This window comes from Nematolebias whitei, chromosome 18 (assembly GCF_014905685.2).
Source record: "Nematolebias whitei isolate Nwh7 chromosome 18, NemWhi1, whole genome shotgun sequence".
NCBI classification, from domain to species: domain Eukaryota; kingdom Metazoa; phylum Chordata; class Actinopteri; order Cyprinodontiformes; family Rivulidae; genus Nematolebias; species Nematolebias whitei.
In genome coordinates this window covers 22,873,649-22,887,862 of record NC_056515.1, presented here as the reverse complement: position 1 = coordinate 22,887,862, position 14,214 = coordinate 22,873,649, and the positions used below count along the sequence as shown (strand labels likewise).

The window sequence follows — 14,214 nt, the reverse complement described above, 5'->3', positions numbered from 1 at the left end:
GTCTTCTTCCTTCAGGGTTTTCATGGAAACAGGTGGTGCACAATGTCAAAGTGTCAAAGGGCAAAGGGTCTTCAAAAATGGTAAGTGTATTTTGTGTGCTAAATAGCCTACAACTATTTTTTAACCACACATAATGCCACACTGATAAAATATTCTGATAGGCTTAAAAATCATATGGACCTAAAATGAAACCATTTTTTGTTTTGTATCATTAATGGCTGATGCCATTCAGACAAATAAACACTGTTGTTTTTTTATTCCTTATAATGTAAAAATCTTTACAACCTTGTATTACTAACTTGCTTAGGAATGTTGTGCACACATTTGCACACTACATGTGGTTGCAGATGGAAACCAGGTACTTTGTGTTTGTTTTTGGTGGATGCTTGATGTTGCATTGTCAGCTTGGTGTGCTTAGAAGTGGCTTAACAAGCCCAGCAGGGCTTCTAGCATCAAACGCTTTGCTAATAGCTGATAAACTCAATGAGCTTGGCCAGGCTGGACAACAAACTGGCATGATCACATTCAAGACAGCGCTCAAATATTTCAGTACGCCTCTCAAACCCTCCAGCCAGCCTCCAGAGATTCTCAGAATTTTCATGCGATGTTAAGATTTCTGGTTTATGAAAAAGCCATTAAATGTCAAATTTGTGATAGTTTAAAGCACCAACTTATAAAAAAGGATGTCATGTATGAGCTAAAGAATGACAATTGCAGATGGAGGGATGCTGATATGATGTCATGGCATTTGTGCACAAGTTATGTTAGACAAAAGGAAGAATCATTACTGGGAGAGAATGTAAATAACCCCACCCCCACCCACACACAGGAAACATCGTAAGAACAAGCTGATAGTCATTTGCAGTGATTTACCTCACATGGATCCATGAACAAAGCTTAAATAAATGCTGTGGTTCATTTACAGGTTGTTAACAGCACAGTTGCTTGTAAAAATCTTTTCACTTTTGTTGCCTATGACTGCATGCAAATAGTCTCCAGACTACCAGAACCGCAAACTAAAAATACATTTTGTGCAGGAGCCAACGCTTACTCCAGCAAACCTTGATGCTTTTCTGGCTGAGAAAGCTGAATTTTTTCATGCACGCATGTGTGCACCAGTATGAGTGCAAAAGAGAAAAAGAAATAAAGACCAGAGAGACACATTAATGTTCTGAGGAGTTAAGTTTAATGTGATTGTGACTGCCTCTGTCAGAGGTCAAATATTTCATTGGTTTACAGAACAAAAAGCACAATCAGAACCATTTGTACAGTTCGTTCAGCCAACTAAAAGTGTCTACATCGTATTCACCACTGGGGCAGACAAAAACCAAAGAACCTCTTTTAGCAGCCCGGGCATACGGAGGGTCATTACTTTTGACAAATGACAGACATCTTGCTTTATCAAAGACTGGGGGAAAAGTCTACCACATATTATCTACCTCATTTCATCAGAACGCTCTGTTCCCATCGAACCGTTTTCATCTCCCTTTATCAAAAGGATGCTTTGTTCGCTTGCTCTCCTTTCCCTTGTATCTGAGCAATCCCCTCCCTCTGATTATGCCATAACCTGTTGAGATCAGTGTTACTCTGCAGAAGAGTAATAGTGACCTCATTGGGTCTTTTTGGTTGACATCCATCCACTCCTTGGGCCCTACCACATGTACAGTTTGACAAGAAAGGCTGACAGAAAAGACATATAGGCAGGTCCTATGTTTGCCTCGTGTAAAGGGAAGGAGGCAAAGTAGTGTTGGAAAGAGTGTGGACTGTGACCATGTTGGCCAGACAGGAACATTGGCCTACAGCCGACATCACAGCGTGCTGGCTGTGGAAGCGGCTAAACGCTTTCCTATGTAGATACTGAAAAGAGAAGAAAGAAAGCAGGTATTAATGATTCAGGCTACGCTAACTAATCTTTTCAAACAGTAAAGTGGCTATCATTCTGCATAATTTTAAAGCAATTATGTGATATTTCCCTCCACAGTTAGCATAAGAGAGCTACGTCTCCATAGAGATCCTTTTATTTGAATGTTATTTCATCTTCAGATACTTAGTATTGGTGTTTGCCCTCTAGCACCGTATGCAGCAAATAGGTGTTAAAAATAAACTGCATTCATTTTGACTAAATTTGCAAGAAAATCGTCAGCCATGTTTGTTACAGACCTCTTTTAAATAGACACAATAGTCTTGCTTCAAAAGATTTTTATGGTCTGCACATGAAGCTTTTTTCTTTAATGAAAGCAAAACGAAGCTTAAAAAAATGGCTAAAAGTAAGGTATGACACATATATATACTACAGTCGTATATATATGTGTATACTAATATTGAAGAGGATCATGCGAGTTTTATATTATTTACTTTTATCGAGAAAATCATTTATTTTAAAAAGGTTTTATTTTCTTTAGTACCAGTTATTAATAAATACCCAACTTTTCTAATGATACTTGTTTATTCTAGTTTTTACAGTTAAATTAAGAGGCAGCACAATCTAATATATACAGTACTTGATCACATTACCGAAGGCATCAGCCCCAATATTTTTTTAATAACACATATTCAATCTTTGTTCTTTGGCATGTAGACTCTGACAGTGTTAACCTCCTATTTAAACGTTATCTGACAAAAAGTGAGTTTATGCAAACATCTCACCCGACTCCAAGTGTGAGCAGGTGTGAAGCCAGCAGAGAGGGAACAAGGATAAGGAGAACATCAGAGGAGAATATTCTTCTTTTCATCACTTCTGTCTTCCTAACGCTGAGGGAACTCTGCTGTTTCGGGTGCTGAAACACAAACTCTCTGCAAAAAGACAGAGGCAGGGAAGCAGTCATAGATAAAATATGCAAAAAGATCAAAGAGGAAAAAATAGAGATTATAACAACTGAGAGGGGGAAAGATGCTGACAACGAGACCCGTCAGAACTTGTGCATGTCAAATAATGTTATGTTGCAAGAGATTTAATGTCGAGTGCAGCGGTGCAAATAAAACACAGGGAGATTCAAGTTGCTGAAAAGCTTAATTAATAAAGAAATCATGCAACTTAAACCAAACATATACACTTAAAATGAGTATCAGATGTTGTTTTGAATACAAACTACTTTTTAAACTAATGACAGAACAAAGGAAATGCCTTTGTTTAATGTGAATTCATCTTTTTTTTTAACATACATAAAAACATGGCCAGAACATTTCCAGAAAAACAAGCCATTTTTGGTTTAAATCAAGGTGGATTTGTGAAAACTGTTTAATACCACAGTAAAAAGAATTTACTTCGGTGGCATGTTTTCAGGCCTGCTGGACCAATCCCACACCCACTCAGTGTCCCCTCGCCTCTCTGCCTCTTCCTGCAAAATACACAAAAACAAAACAAGATCAACACTGAAGAGTATTATTGTTTTAATATGGATCATTTTACAAGCTAAAAGTACCTAATTAAATGTCTTAATACTAACTTATATGAAACAAGTCATGTCTGTCCATAAGTGGATTATTTACCAAATAAAAGCATTTTAAATGTTTTTGTTCTGTTTGTCTAATCAATACCTCAAAATTAACACAAGAAAAAGGTTTTAAAAAATGAATACCTGTATGGTGACGCAGTCACTATCATGCTCACTGGTGGGTCTGGAGGAACCAGTGGACTGTGGAGTCATCACTGGTGGAGGACTGGGGACATACATTGTGTTTATGTGTCAGGGACAGAAGTTTTAAAGTTCAACTTTTTTTATTTATTTTTTGACAAAGATCTAAAATAGAAAAAGGTACTGTATTTTTTGGCCTATAAGTTGTGTTTTTTTGCATAATTTGCATGTTCTGTGACTTATAGGGCGAAGCAACACATTTATGGATTTTCCCCCCCCATATCTATAAACCAATTTTTGGCTGAGATATGACCGTTTTCATTCATTCCGACTGCAAAAAATAATTGAACAGTACCATTTCCAGCCACTAGATGGCAGCAGAGTAGTAGTAGCATTAAGGCATGGCGTTGTATCATGTAGGTTAATGTGGTTATAATGACAAATTCAAAAATGTTCAAGACTAACAACTGGATTTTATTTATTATACTTTACTTTATTGTTTTTGTCTTGAACTTTTTTGAATTTACCATGTCCTGGATGACTAACAATCTTCACCAGCTATTAATGACACAATCGGCCCACCTTCGTTCCGGCAAAATGCAGCTAATTTGACCATTAAAGTGCGTTTATTAAGTAAAAGTTCAACTGAGTCACACCTTTAGTAAAATTTTGTGCAAACAAATAATACTTAAAAAGTATTATTTGCTTTTCTTGTTAAATTTCGAAGAAACCAGCAGCGTTCCTCCTTCCTTTTTTCCCTCCCTTTGCGCGCTCCCGGAGCACCGAGGCAGCGACTACAGCTGTTTGGACCGTTAAAGTTATGTTAGTAAGCAAACGTTAGACTGAGACACACCTCTGCTATAATTTCCAGCAAACAAATAATAGTCTTTAAGTGTTTATCTTATTAAATTTTGAAGAAATGCGGAGGCTCGTCCCTCTGCACTTGCCCGCCTCTTCTGTGAATCTGGTTTTGAAATACAGCTGATATGACCATCAAAGTGCATGTATTAAGCAAAAGGTAGACTGAGACACGCCTTTACTATAATTTCGAGCAAACAAATACTTGGTTTTAAATGTTAATCTTGTTAAATTCTTGTTAAAGTCCTCGTGTGCACGCTCCCACGGCCACCATTTGGCAGCCCATTGATTTTTGGCACAACACCGGTCCACATTTCTGGGTTAGGCCCACATTTCCAGGTTGTCAGTGGTGATGCGTAACAAACACAACGCATCAGCAGTGACGCATAATAGATGCGACGTATACGGCGAAGTGACGTATTTATGGATTTTTCCACTTTTTTAGACATATTTGGACTGATGCGACTTATACGTTGTTGCGACGGGTACGGCGGCAAATACGGTATATACATGTATATAAATACACACATAAAATAAGTTTTATTTTGTTAGCATCAGGACCTGTCTCTACTCCTTTCACACTCCAGCTGTGCCTCCAGAAGTATCCTCTCCAGCTCCCCCTGCAAGGTGGAGGAGATGTTGTCCTGCGGTCCTGTCAGACTCTCCCTGCGACTCACGGCTGAGATCAGCTCCTCCAGCTCAACCCAGGAACCTGATGAGCAGACAACACACACACATGCTGATGGCATAAAAAAAAACTTTAAGCAGAAAGTCATAAAAATCACCCACATTTAGTACGTGCACATTTATAGTGGAGATCTATTAGGTACAATATTATTGTGATTGTTCACATGGACTTTTATGTTTATTATGTGAAAACTTTTCAATTTGTGCTTTTATCTAGGCTTAAATGAAAAAAAAATCTAAAATTCTGAAAAATTATTATTAATTTTTTTTTTTTAGTTTAGAAAGCTACAAACCTCGCTGTTAAACTTTAAACCGGCATGTTTTCACAAGTCACTTTAGATGGAAAGCTAAATTCTTTTGCCTATTTGTGTTGTAGGTTTGGGGAAACAAAGGCACTTTAAGAATTTTTCACACAAGAACGGACTGAGATAACATCTGTAATAACATCTGTTTGAGGTTGTGATGGCAACTTAATCTTATTATTTTATTCTGTGATCAGTTTGTGTGATTGAGTCAATCTGCTGCTTAAAAACTGATTAGGATGCTTAAATAATGATGGGACAATATTGACACAGCTGGTAGAGCTGCCGCCTCTCACCAAGAAGGTTGCCAGTTCAAATCCCAGCTGGGGGACTTTCTGGGTGGAGTTTGCATATTCGCTCCGTGCATGCGTGGGTTTTCTCCCGAGTATTCCGGTTTCTTCCCACAGACCAAAAACATGCATGTTAAGATGATTGGTAACTCTAAATTGTCCCTAGGTGTGAGTGAGAGAGTGAATGGTTGTTTGTCTCTATGTGTCCCTGTGATGGACCGGAGATATGTCCAGGATGTTCCCCGTCACTCGCACAATGATGGTTGGATATGAGCACCAGTGACCCCCACGACCCGAAAAGGAAGAAGTGGGTAAAGATAATGAATGGATGGATGGAGCTTAAACGCTTAACTTCACCTTTTGATGTTTATTTTTTTTAATTCAAATAAGTTTTCAGTGTAATTATTTAAAACATACTGTAGGAGCCATTTATCTTGTTTTTCCTGTGTTTATCTCCACTAGAGGGTGTATTTCATTTTGTGTACTGAATATTTCAGCAGAAGAAGGTGGTTACTTAAGGGCAGGTGTGATTCTGTTCAGGTGTTGCTAATGAGAAGGGGCAAACGGTTTTCTGCTGTGCTTAGTTTAGAGTCAAGGCAGATTCATTTGTTTTCTAAATGGAAATGGACATTGTGAGGGAAATAAATGATTTTATGATTTATAAGTCGAAATGAAGATCTGCATAGTGAATCTCGATTGAGCGCACGTAAAACCAAAGCCTACCAGGAACAACAACAACCAGTAGCCTAAAATATAGGATTTCAGCCGCTACACATACAAAGGAAAAATATCAGATTTATTTGCCACACTAATTTTTTTTTTTTTAAAGGAGCAGTGTGAAAGATGTAGTGACATCTAGAGGAATAATTTGCATATTGCAACATTTACCTTTCCAACATGTCAGCTAAAACTTGGTGTGTTTGTAGAACACTTTAACATTTAGAAAAATACTGGAATCGCTTTTTCAAATAGATTTGTTTTTCACCAACAGACTAAGTCTTAAGTTTTGTGCCTTTTTGTTAAAAACAACGGTTGTTTCCTGTCATGCTGACTCATTCAAACGGTGCGAAAAGTCCTAAAATATTCCCCAAAGCAGCTCTTGTTGCACTCAATAATCCAAAAACACAATTAGCATTTTAGTCAAATGAAATAAATTGTTACTTCACTGCTGTCAAGGATGTTGCGAAGACAAAAGACATGAATAAACCGGCCTCTTTGCGTTCTTCTAAAACCCTTCAGAGGTAATAATGAATGGAAACGTGTGCGCTGTTGTGCACATGACTCAGAGATGTCACAGATGACCTGAAGTGACCTCAGATGACTTGTGAGACTGTGCGCTATGAGTCTGGCTAAGTGGTGTACATGCACCAACAGAAAGAAAAGACAGAGGAAGAGAATGTATCGAGAGGTTTGGAAACAACAGGATACTGTATGAATGAGTCTTACTGAGCATCAAGGACTTAAACATGCACACTGATGTGTGTGGCGTGCACAAGCCCAAAGCTAAACACCAGGGCACGGCTAACTCAGGCTGACAGCATGCCTGCTTACGTAAGATTTTATTTTGGTTTCAGATTAGCCATTCACAACATCCTCCCCTTGTTTCTGGTCTTGCTTGGGACACGGGCAGCATTTTAAAAATATCTCACCTAATCTGCCAATTAAAGTTGCTCCATTTGGTTTGTGAATTTTTTACTGTGCAAAAGTTCATGACAATGGATTCATACAGGGAGCAGTAGTGTGGGGTGACAGCATGAGTGGGCACTATGCTGCTAGAAGGGCGCGGGGTGGGGTGGGGGGTGGAACTGTACCATTGCCCTAGTTATTTTCAGAGGGGAGTTATGACATAACTAAATAGCTGCCTGACTTATCTGTAGTCATTCTGCAGCACTAAATCAGTTTCTATGGTGCAATCCAGTGTGTTCATCTGCGCTGCTGCCAAATCAGCTTTATGTAATGAGGACAGGAGCTGGATGGGAAGAGACTCAATGAACTGCAGCACTACAGAGGTTTTTCTCCTGATACTCTCGGGTTATGGGTACCTGCCTAGAAATAATGAGGTTGTGAGATATAGCTTCTTGGATATCTTTCTAAAAGTTTTTGTAGCAAAAAATAATTAAATAAATGAATAAAAAAAAAAATAGACAATATTTCTGGAACGAGTGATAAGGGAAAACATTTGCACTGCGAATTTGTATCATAAATTTGTTTTTTTTCCAAACTTGCAGTGAAATAAAACAAACTATTGCTGGTAAGAAACTAGTTGGGGAGGGGAGAAGCTAAATAGGACGCAATTTATTTTTTATTTTTGCGTTTTACATATTCAGGTCTCTCGTAAATGAGTCCTCGAGGCTCAATGGGATTAACCTGTCTAATAAAGGTTGAATGAATGAATTTGTTATATTAGTTGGAAGTCTAACTTGCAGTTCCTTTTGCCTATGAAACTTTGGCTTCAATGCTTTTCATAAAGCTAACTGCAAAATAAAGCACAGCCTAAACTCACTGATACTAAATCTGAGACTCAACGACAACACCTGAGGGGTTGGATCGATCTGAGGCTGATGAAGCCCGTCTAATTTTTTTTCCACAAACATGTAAAAATCAACATATGGAATTTAAAATTTAGCTTGAGTCAGAAGGCGTAATACATATTTAGTTTTCATTCCTGAGGCATTACACTTTGTTGTCTACTCCAAACTTGTTGCCTCTAAAAAAAAATACATTATTTGGGATTTTTTTTTAGTTTTTCAGTTTTACATCTTATTGATTCGTTAGATTGGGCCCATGCAGCTGTTTAGTTCAGGGAACAAAATAAGTTTTCAATTTATGACAAAATGATCATGTTTCAGCCAGAAAAATGAATTTTTATGGTTTAAAATACAGCTTTTTGCTAAAGAACACCCATAGTTTTACTGTTTATTCTTGTTTTATATTATTGTTTTATTTTTAATTTCTAGTTTTATTAAATTAGTTGTACATTTGTTTTATTGTATTACACTGCACAATGATTTGTTCTATTGAGGAGTTTAAAAGGGCTATATTAATAAAATTGAATTTATAGCTTGAACTTTCTAACAAATACATTCATTAGAATATTGCATTTAGTTTTAATTGTATCACAGTTTGAAAGCTTTAAAGGCAGCAGGATAAACATGTCAATCTGTAAATCTGAGAATTTGTTATAAATAGGGATATAATTCATAATACATTTTAAAATATGCCCTGCATGATATTTCGTTTTTGTCAGTCTGCCACTGTTTGGCTCCTGATCCACATGTTTTACCCATCATCCTCTGTGCTGAGCCATGTGCAGCCTGCACAGTTTAGCTATAAGTGTCAGGAAATCTCCACATCTTAATTGGCTTACAAAGATGCAAACAGGTGAGTCAGGGAATCCGTTTACCCAGTGACAGCAGCAACAACAACAACGACATCTGTGAAGGCAGCGTGGCCTCTTTTCCTGCCCGAGTCTGACAGGAAGTTAATATTGTGTTTTGTATTATTCCAGTAGATGTTGGCTATGTACACATCAGAATACACAGACTGGATGTCATTGTTAACACTGTTTGTCCAGATAAAAAAATAAAAACAGTTATCTTTAATGTAAGTAAAAAATAATCTGTGCACACACACAAAATGGGAAGACAACAGCCTGGCGCACCATCAGGACTTACCATAAAGTCCATCCTCTGGTGTTTCAGAGCCGGGCAGAGACATCCCTGCACACTGGACAGAGGCTGGAGACGGAGCTTGGAGAGATGCTGACACCGACCGGAGAAGACAAAGAGGTGAAAACAAGTATCTGTCCTGCTGCAGTCTGCTTCAATCACTCCTGTGTTTGGACCTATGCCGTGAACACTAATCCATCCTCCCCCCCCCCCCCCCCTCCTCCCTCCCCCTCTTGTTTCCACATGTCGGCAGGCTGGAGGTAAACAAAACAACCCGAAAAGTCAGCATGTAAAACAATAAAAACCTTTACCGATATCAAGGTGAATGATTTCAAAACTCCTCACAGTTGCTTATTTTAAAGTTTTATGGGAAAGTTTTTAATACAAAAAAAAAAAATTGAAATCAGAAGCAGAATTTTGATCATTACAGTTCAAAAATTAGACAAAACAAAAACGAGACAAATAAGAAAAATATTATATTTCAACTGTTTTAATTTCCTTGTTTGTATTATAAAATAAGCACACGCAGATTCTTGTAACATTTCTGTGGGGGATGTGTGTACAGTTTGTATTATTGCTAACTTGGGAAATTTATAATGTTGATAAAAAATAAAAAAAAAGCACTCTTCTGGGAAGAGATTAAGAAGGACTGGAAATCCCACTGTTATGAAATCCAGCTTGTGTCTGGAAAAAAAATAAATAACATAATGCAACATTCTGCAATCATCAGACAGCAAGAAGGCTGAAGCCACGAAATAAGAGAGAAGCTTTGTGCTCCCTGCTTGGTGATTATCAGCAGAGAGAGGATAGAAAGGTGCCAGCTGCAGCTGAAGTTAGAGACTTATCTGAGGTTGGAATGACATGACCCTTTCCACAACAAGCAAACAAAAAGATGTAATAAAAAAAATAAAAAAATAAAAAAAACGCTACAATGACATGTATATGACCTGCAAACCTTACAAACTGTAACCTAACAAGTTTCTAATGTTGAAATTGAGCTTTATTTCTTAAATACAAATAACTAAACCCTTTGTGACATTTTGAATTTGATGGTAGCCAAAAAAAAAAAGTGTGTTTAAGTTAACTTTCCTCTTATGTCCCTGTGATGGTCATGTGATTTGTCCAGGGTGTACCTCGCCACTCCTACAGTGACTGCTGGACATGGAAACCAGTGACCCCTGCAACCATAAAAGGAAGGAGCAGTTAAAGATGATGGATGGATGGATGGCAAGTTTCATGTATTTCCACAGAAGAGGAGAGATGAACCAGTCAGAGTGCACATTCTGAACTGCATCACCAGCTAAATCCACCTACAATGGACAACTAAGCTTTGCATTTAGACTACAGAGCAAGAAGAATAGCGTGTACTATAGGTTTATTAATGTATGACCATTTTCTTACCAGGAGCAGGCATGAAACTGGGACACTATGAAAAAAAGTCAAGTCAGCAGCAACCAGTGGTCTAAGAAACAGGTCCTGCCATACATGTGGGTGTAACTGGAGTTTGTCCTCTGTGACTTCCACCCATGAAAGGTTTGTAATTAAAATATTCATAAGCTTATGTATAGTTATAGGGGAAACTGATTATTCTTCAATCTGACTGAGGTGGAAATTACTGTCGGGCTGTAATATATCATTGATGAATTTGATACTGAGTCGCAAAATAAAAAAGACCACAATGTGTGCTTTGCCCAATTAAAAGTAAAAACAAAAAGTGTGATTACAGCATTTACAGCAAGTTTATACGAAATTAGTGTGGCAATAAAACTGTGATGCATTTACATTCAAAGTACTCCAAATAATTCTAAAAGTTAGCTTGGAGTGCAGTTAAACAATGCTACCTATTTCGTAATTTTGTATCTAATTTAATCTTTAAAATTACTTCACTCAATATTTCATAGGTTTGGCGCATATTTTTAAGTCATATTTTGATTTTTAGAACTTCATAGCAATGTGTTTATGCAGGCCCACAGTAACTTCCCATTCTCTCCTCGCTGATGATGGACTGAATAAGATAAAACACACATTACACAGTACAAACAGATTTAAGTAGATGTCTGCTAAAATCTGTTCAGGTGCAGAGGGAGCTGGGACTGATTTCCAGCGGCTGAGAAGTGGGGTGCACCGTAAGAGGTCACCAGCCCATAACAGGGCCAGCACAGAAAAACATGAGATAAACATGCAAACCCTCACACTCTCATCTATGGTCTAAGAATCACCAAATAACCCAAGTATGTTTTCAGACTGTGGGAGAGAGAAAACCTGCGTTCACACAGAGCAAACACAAAACTCCATCTTGTCAAGATTTGATCAACTAATTCCTTCTGTGAGACAACTGTCTAATCACTTACAACAAGCCGCCCACTACATTAAGCTTTTTAAAAATGTACTCTTACTGCGTGAGAGGCTGTGGTAGTTTTGTGGTCAAATTAATGCCACCCAAAGGAAGTGAAAGGCTGCAAAGTTTATTCCTAAAATGCTCAGGTCCAAAAACCACAATTGCTGTCTTGTCTGAGTTTAAAAGCAAAAAATTTAGGGTCATCCAGGTTTTTATGTTTTTAAGACATGCTTGTAATCCAAGTAACTGATCGGATTAATCAGGTTTCATGGGCAAATTTAACCGTGTATCATCAGCATAACAATGTATCCCATGCTCTTTAATAACTTTACCTAATGGAAGCATGTATAAGGTAAAGAGTATCGGTCCAAGTACTGAACCTTGAGAAACTCTATGACTAATTTTGGTGTATGCAGAAGATTCATTTACACTCACAAACTGGAATCAATCAAATAAATATGACTTACACCATTTTAGAGCTGTTCCTGTAATCCCAATATCATATTCAACCTCTGTAGTAAAATATTGTGATCAACCTTATCAAATGCAGCACTGAGGTCTGGCAGGACCAGTGTAGACACCTGTCCATTGTCAAAGGCCATGGGAATATCATTAGTAACCTTCACCAGTGCAGTTTCAGTTCTATGATGAGCTCTAAACCCTGACTGAAACTCCTCAAACAGATTATTTCTTTGCAGATTTTTACGCAACTGACCTGCAACTATTTTCTCAAGATTTTTTTTAGATGAATGTTAGATTAGATATGGGTTTATCATTGGCCAGAATTCCTGAATCAAAATCAGGTTTGTTCAGTAAAGGTTTAATTACAGCAACCTTAAAGCTCTGTGGTACATAGCCATTCATTAGAGACTAATTAGGCAGATTCAAAATGTGGATACAGTAGTCCCTCGCTACTTCGCGGTTCGTTTTTCGTGGACTTGCTCTATCGTGGTTTTTCAAAATAAGCTTAAACGTGACACACAATTGGCTGATTGATGGATGAGCCGCACGATTGGCATGGATTTTTTATTTAAAATAATGCACACAGCTGTGGCAGAAGCTTCCTCCTGCAGCTGATCAGCTGATCTCCGCTCTGCAGCAGAGAAGTGGGCGTGACCAAGAGTGCTGGCAGGTGGCAAAGAGCTGAAATCATGACATGCTGTGCTCTGTTAGAGCATTTAGAGTTTAGAAACATTGTTTAGAATGTTGCAAGAGTGTGGGAAGGGTTTAAAATTCCTATACATGTACATATATATATAAATACTAAAATAAATTACTACTTAATACTTGTACTACTATTCCTACTTTGTAGTTTTTCACTTTGTGGGGCTTCAGGGTACAGATCCCCCGTAATAAGTGAGGGACTATTGTATTCATTAGGGGAAATATCTCTTTTTAATGTCTGGTTGGGATGGGATCTAGCAGACATGTTGATGGTTTAGATAAAGTTATTATTTTGACAATTCAGAGAGCTCAACCAGACAATAACAATCCAAACATCAAACAGGTTCTAGTGACATTTCTATAGCTGCCCCATCTGACAGGAAACCAGAGGCAATAGTAGGAAGGATGGTGTGAATTTTCTCTCTCATTGAAATAATTGTATTCATAAAGAATTTCATGAAGTCATCACTGCTTAAAACTGTAGGGAAACATGGGTCAACATAGATAGGACTTTTCATTAGTCTTGCTGTAGTACTGAACAGAAATCTGGGGTTATTTTTATTCTCATCTAATAAAGATGAGTAATTTACAGTTTTAGCTTTATGGAGAGCTTTCTTATGAGTTAGCAGATTATCTCTCCAAGTTAAATAAAATTCTTCCATGTTTGTGGAGTGCCATTTTCTTTTCAGCTTTTTAGATGCCTGTTTTAAAGTACGTAACTCATTAATTAATTAATTAATTAAACCTTTATTTATTCTCATTGAGCCTCTAGGACTCATTTACACGAGAGACATGTATTGAACCAAGGAATCAGCTTTCTCTGATTGATTACTTTTTTTTCAGTGGAGTACTTTTGTCATGTGATGTTGGTATTGAATTTGTAAACTTATCAAGAAGATCAGCTAAGTCACTGCTCTCTGTTGCATTACTCAAAAAGAGAGGTTAAAAAAAAAACAATGGAAGAGACATGCCTTTAATTATGTTGCCTTTGGTTTCTGGAAAGATGTTTAAAGGGAATATAAATCATAGTTATCTTAGTCAATGTATAGTGACTGATTTAGAGTTTGCTGCTGCTGTAACTTTGTAACATGGTTTAGTTGTTCACTTGCAAATGCTGAATACCTGCTGGGTTTGTATTGTGTAATATAATTGTACATTTTGCTCCCTTCTTGACCAGGAATCTCATAGACTCACCACAGACTCATGTTCGGGCCGCTGTTGATGCACAGTATTGTCTTTCATTATTAGTGTTTAGCATTTATCTTACATCTTTTAGTGTACTGCTTGGCATTTGTTTAGCATAGCGTATACCTTAGTTTCTTATACACTGTT

General features: G+C 37.6%; 1 protein-coding gene and 1 long non-coding RNA gene across 2 annotated transcripts; one reads left to right on the top strand and one right to left on the bottom strand.

Moving 5' to 3' along the window:
* Window positions 1-1,396: 1,396 nt before the first annotated feature.
* zgc:73226 (uncharacterized protein LOC402792 homolog) lies at window positions 1,397-9,429 on the bottom strand. The gene is made up of 6 exons (XM_037691897.1): window positions 9,387-9,429; window positions 4,995-5,145; window positions 3,579-3,660; window positions 3,265-3,338; window positions 2,647-2,793; window positions 1,397-1,857 (listed from the first exon to the last, which is right to left on the bottom strand). The coding sequence occupies exons 1-6, from the start codon at window positions 9,427-9,429 to the stop codon at window positions 1,809-1,811; spliced, it is 546 nt and encodes a 181-aa protein (XP_037547825.1). The 3' UTR covers window positions 1,397-1,808.
* A 7-nt stretch (window positions 9,430-9,436) lies between these two features.
* Window positions 9,437-10,524, top strand: LOC119424424. The gene is made up of 3 exons (XR_005187507.1): window positions 9,437-9,500; window positions 9,634-9,640; window positions 10,507-10,524. It is a non-coding gene; the product is annotated as an uncharacterized LOC119424424 (long non-coding RNA).
* The last annotated feature ends 3,690 nt before the right edge of the window (window positions 10,525-14,214 follow it).

Excerpts from the sequence above, each read along its gene's own strand:
- zgc:73226 (XM_037691897.1), bottom strand. The coding sequence starts at position 9,429 with ATGTCTCTGCCCGGCTCTGAAACACCAGAGGATGGACTTTATG. Across the intron at positions 3,661-4,994 it reads TGTGAAAGGAGTAGAGACAG|TCCTCCACCAGTGATGACTC; the intron begins GTCCTGATGCTA and ends GTATGTCCCCAG. Across the intron at positions 3,339-3,578 it reads GTGACTGCGTCACCATACAG|GAAGAGGCAGAGAGGCGAGG; the intron begins GTATTCATTTTT and ends TGTATTTTGCAG.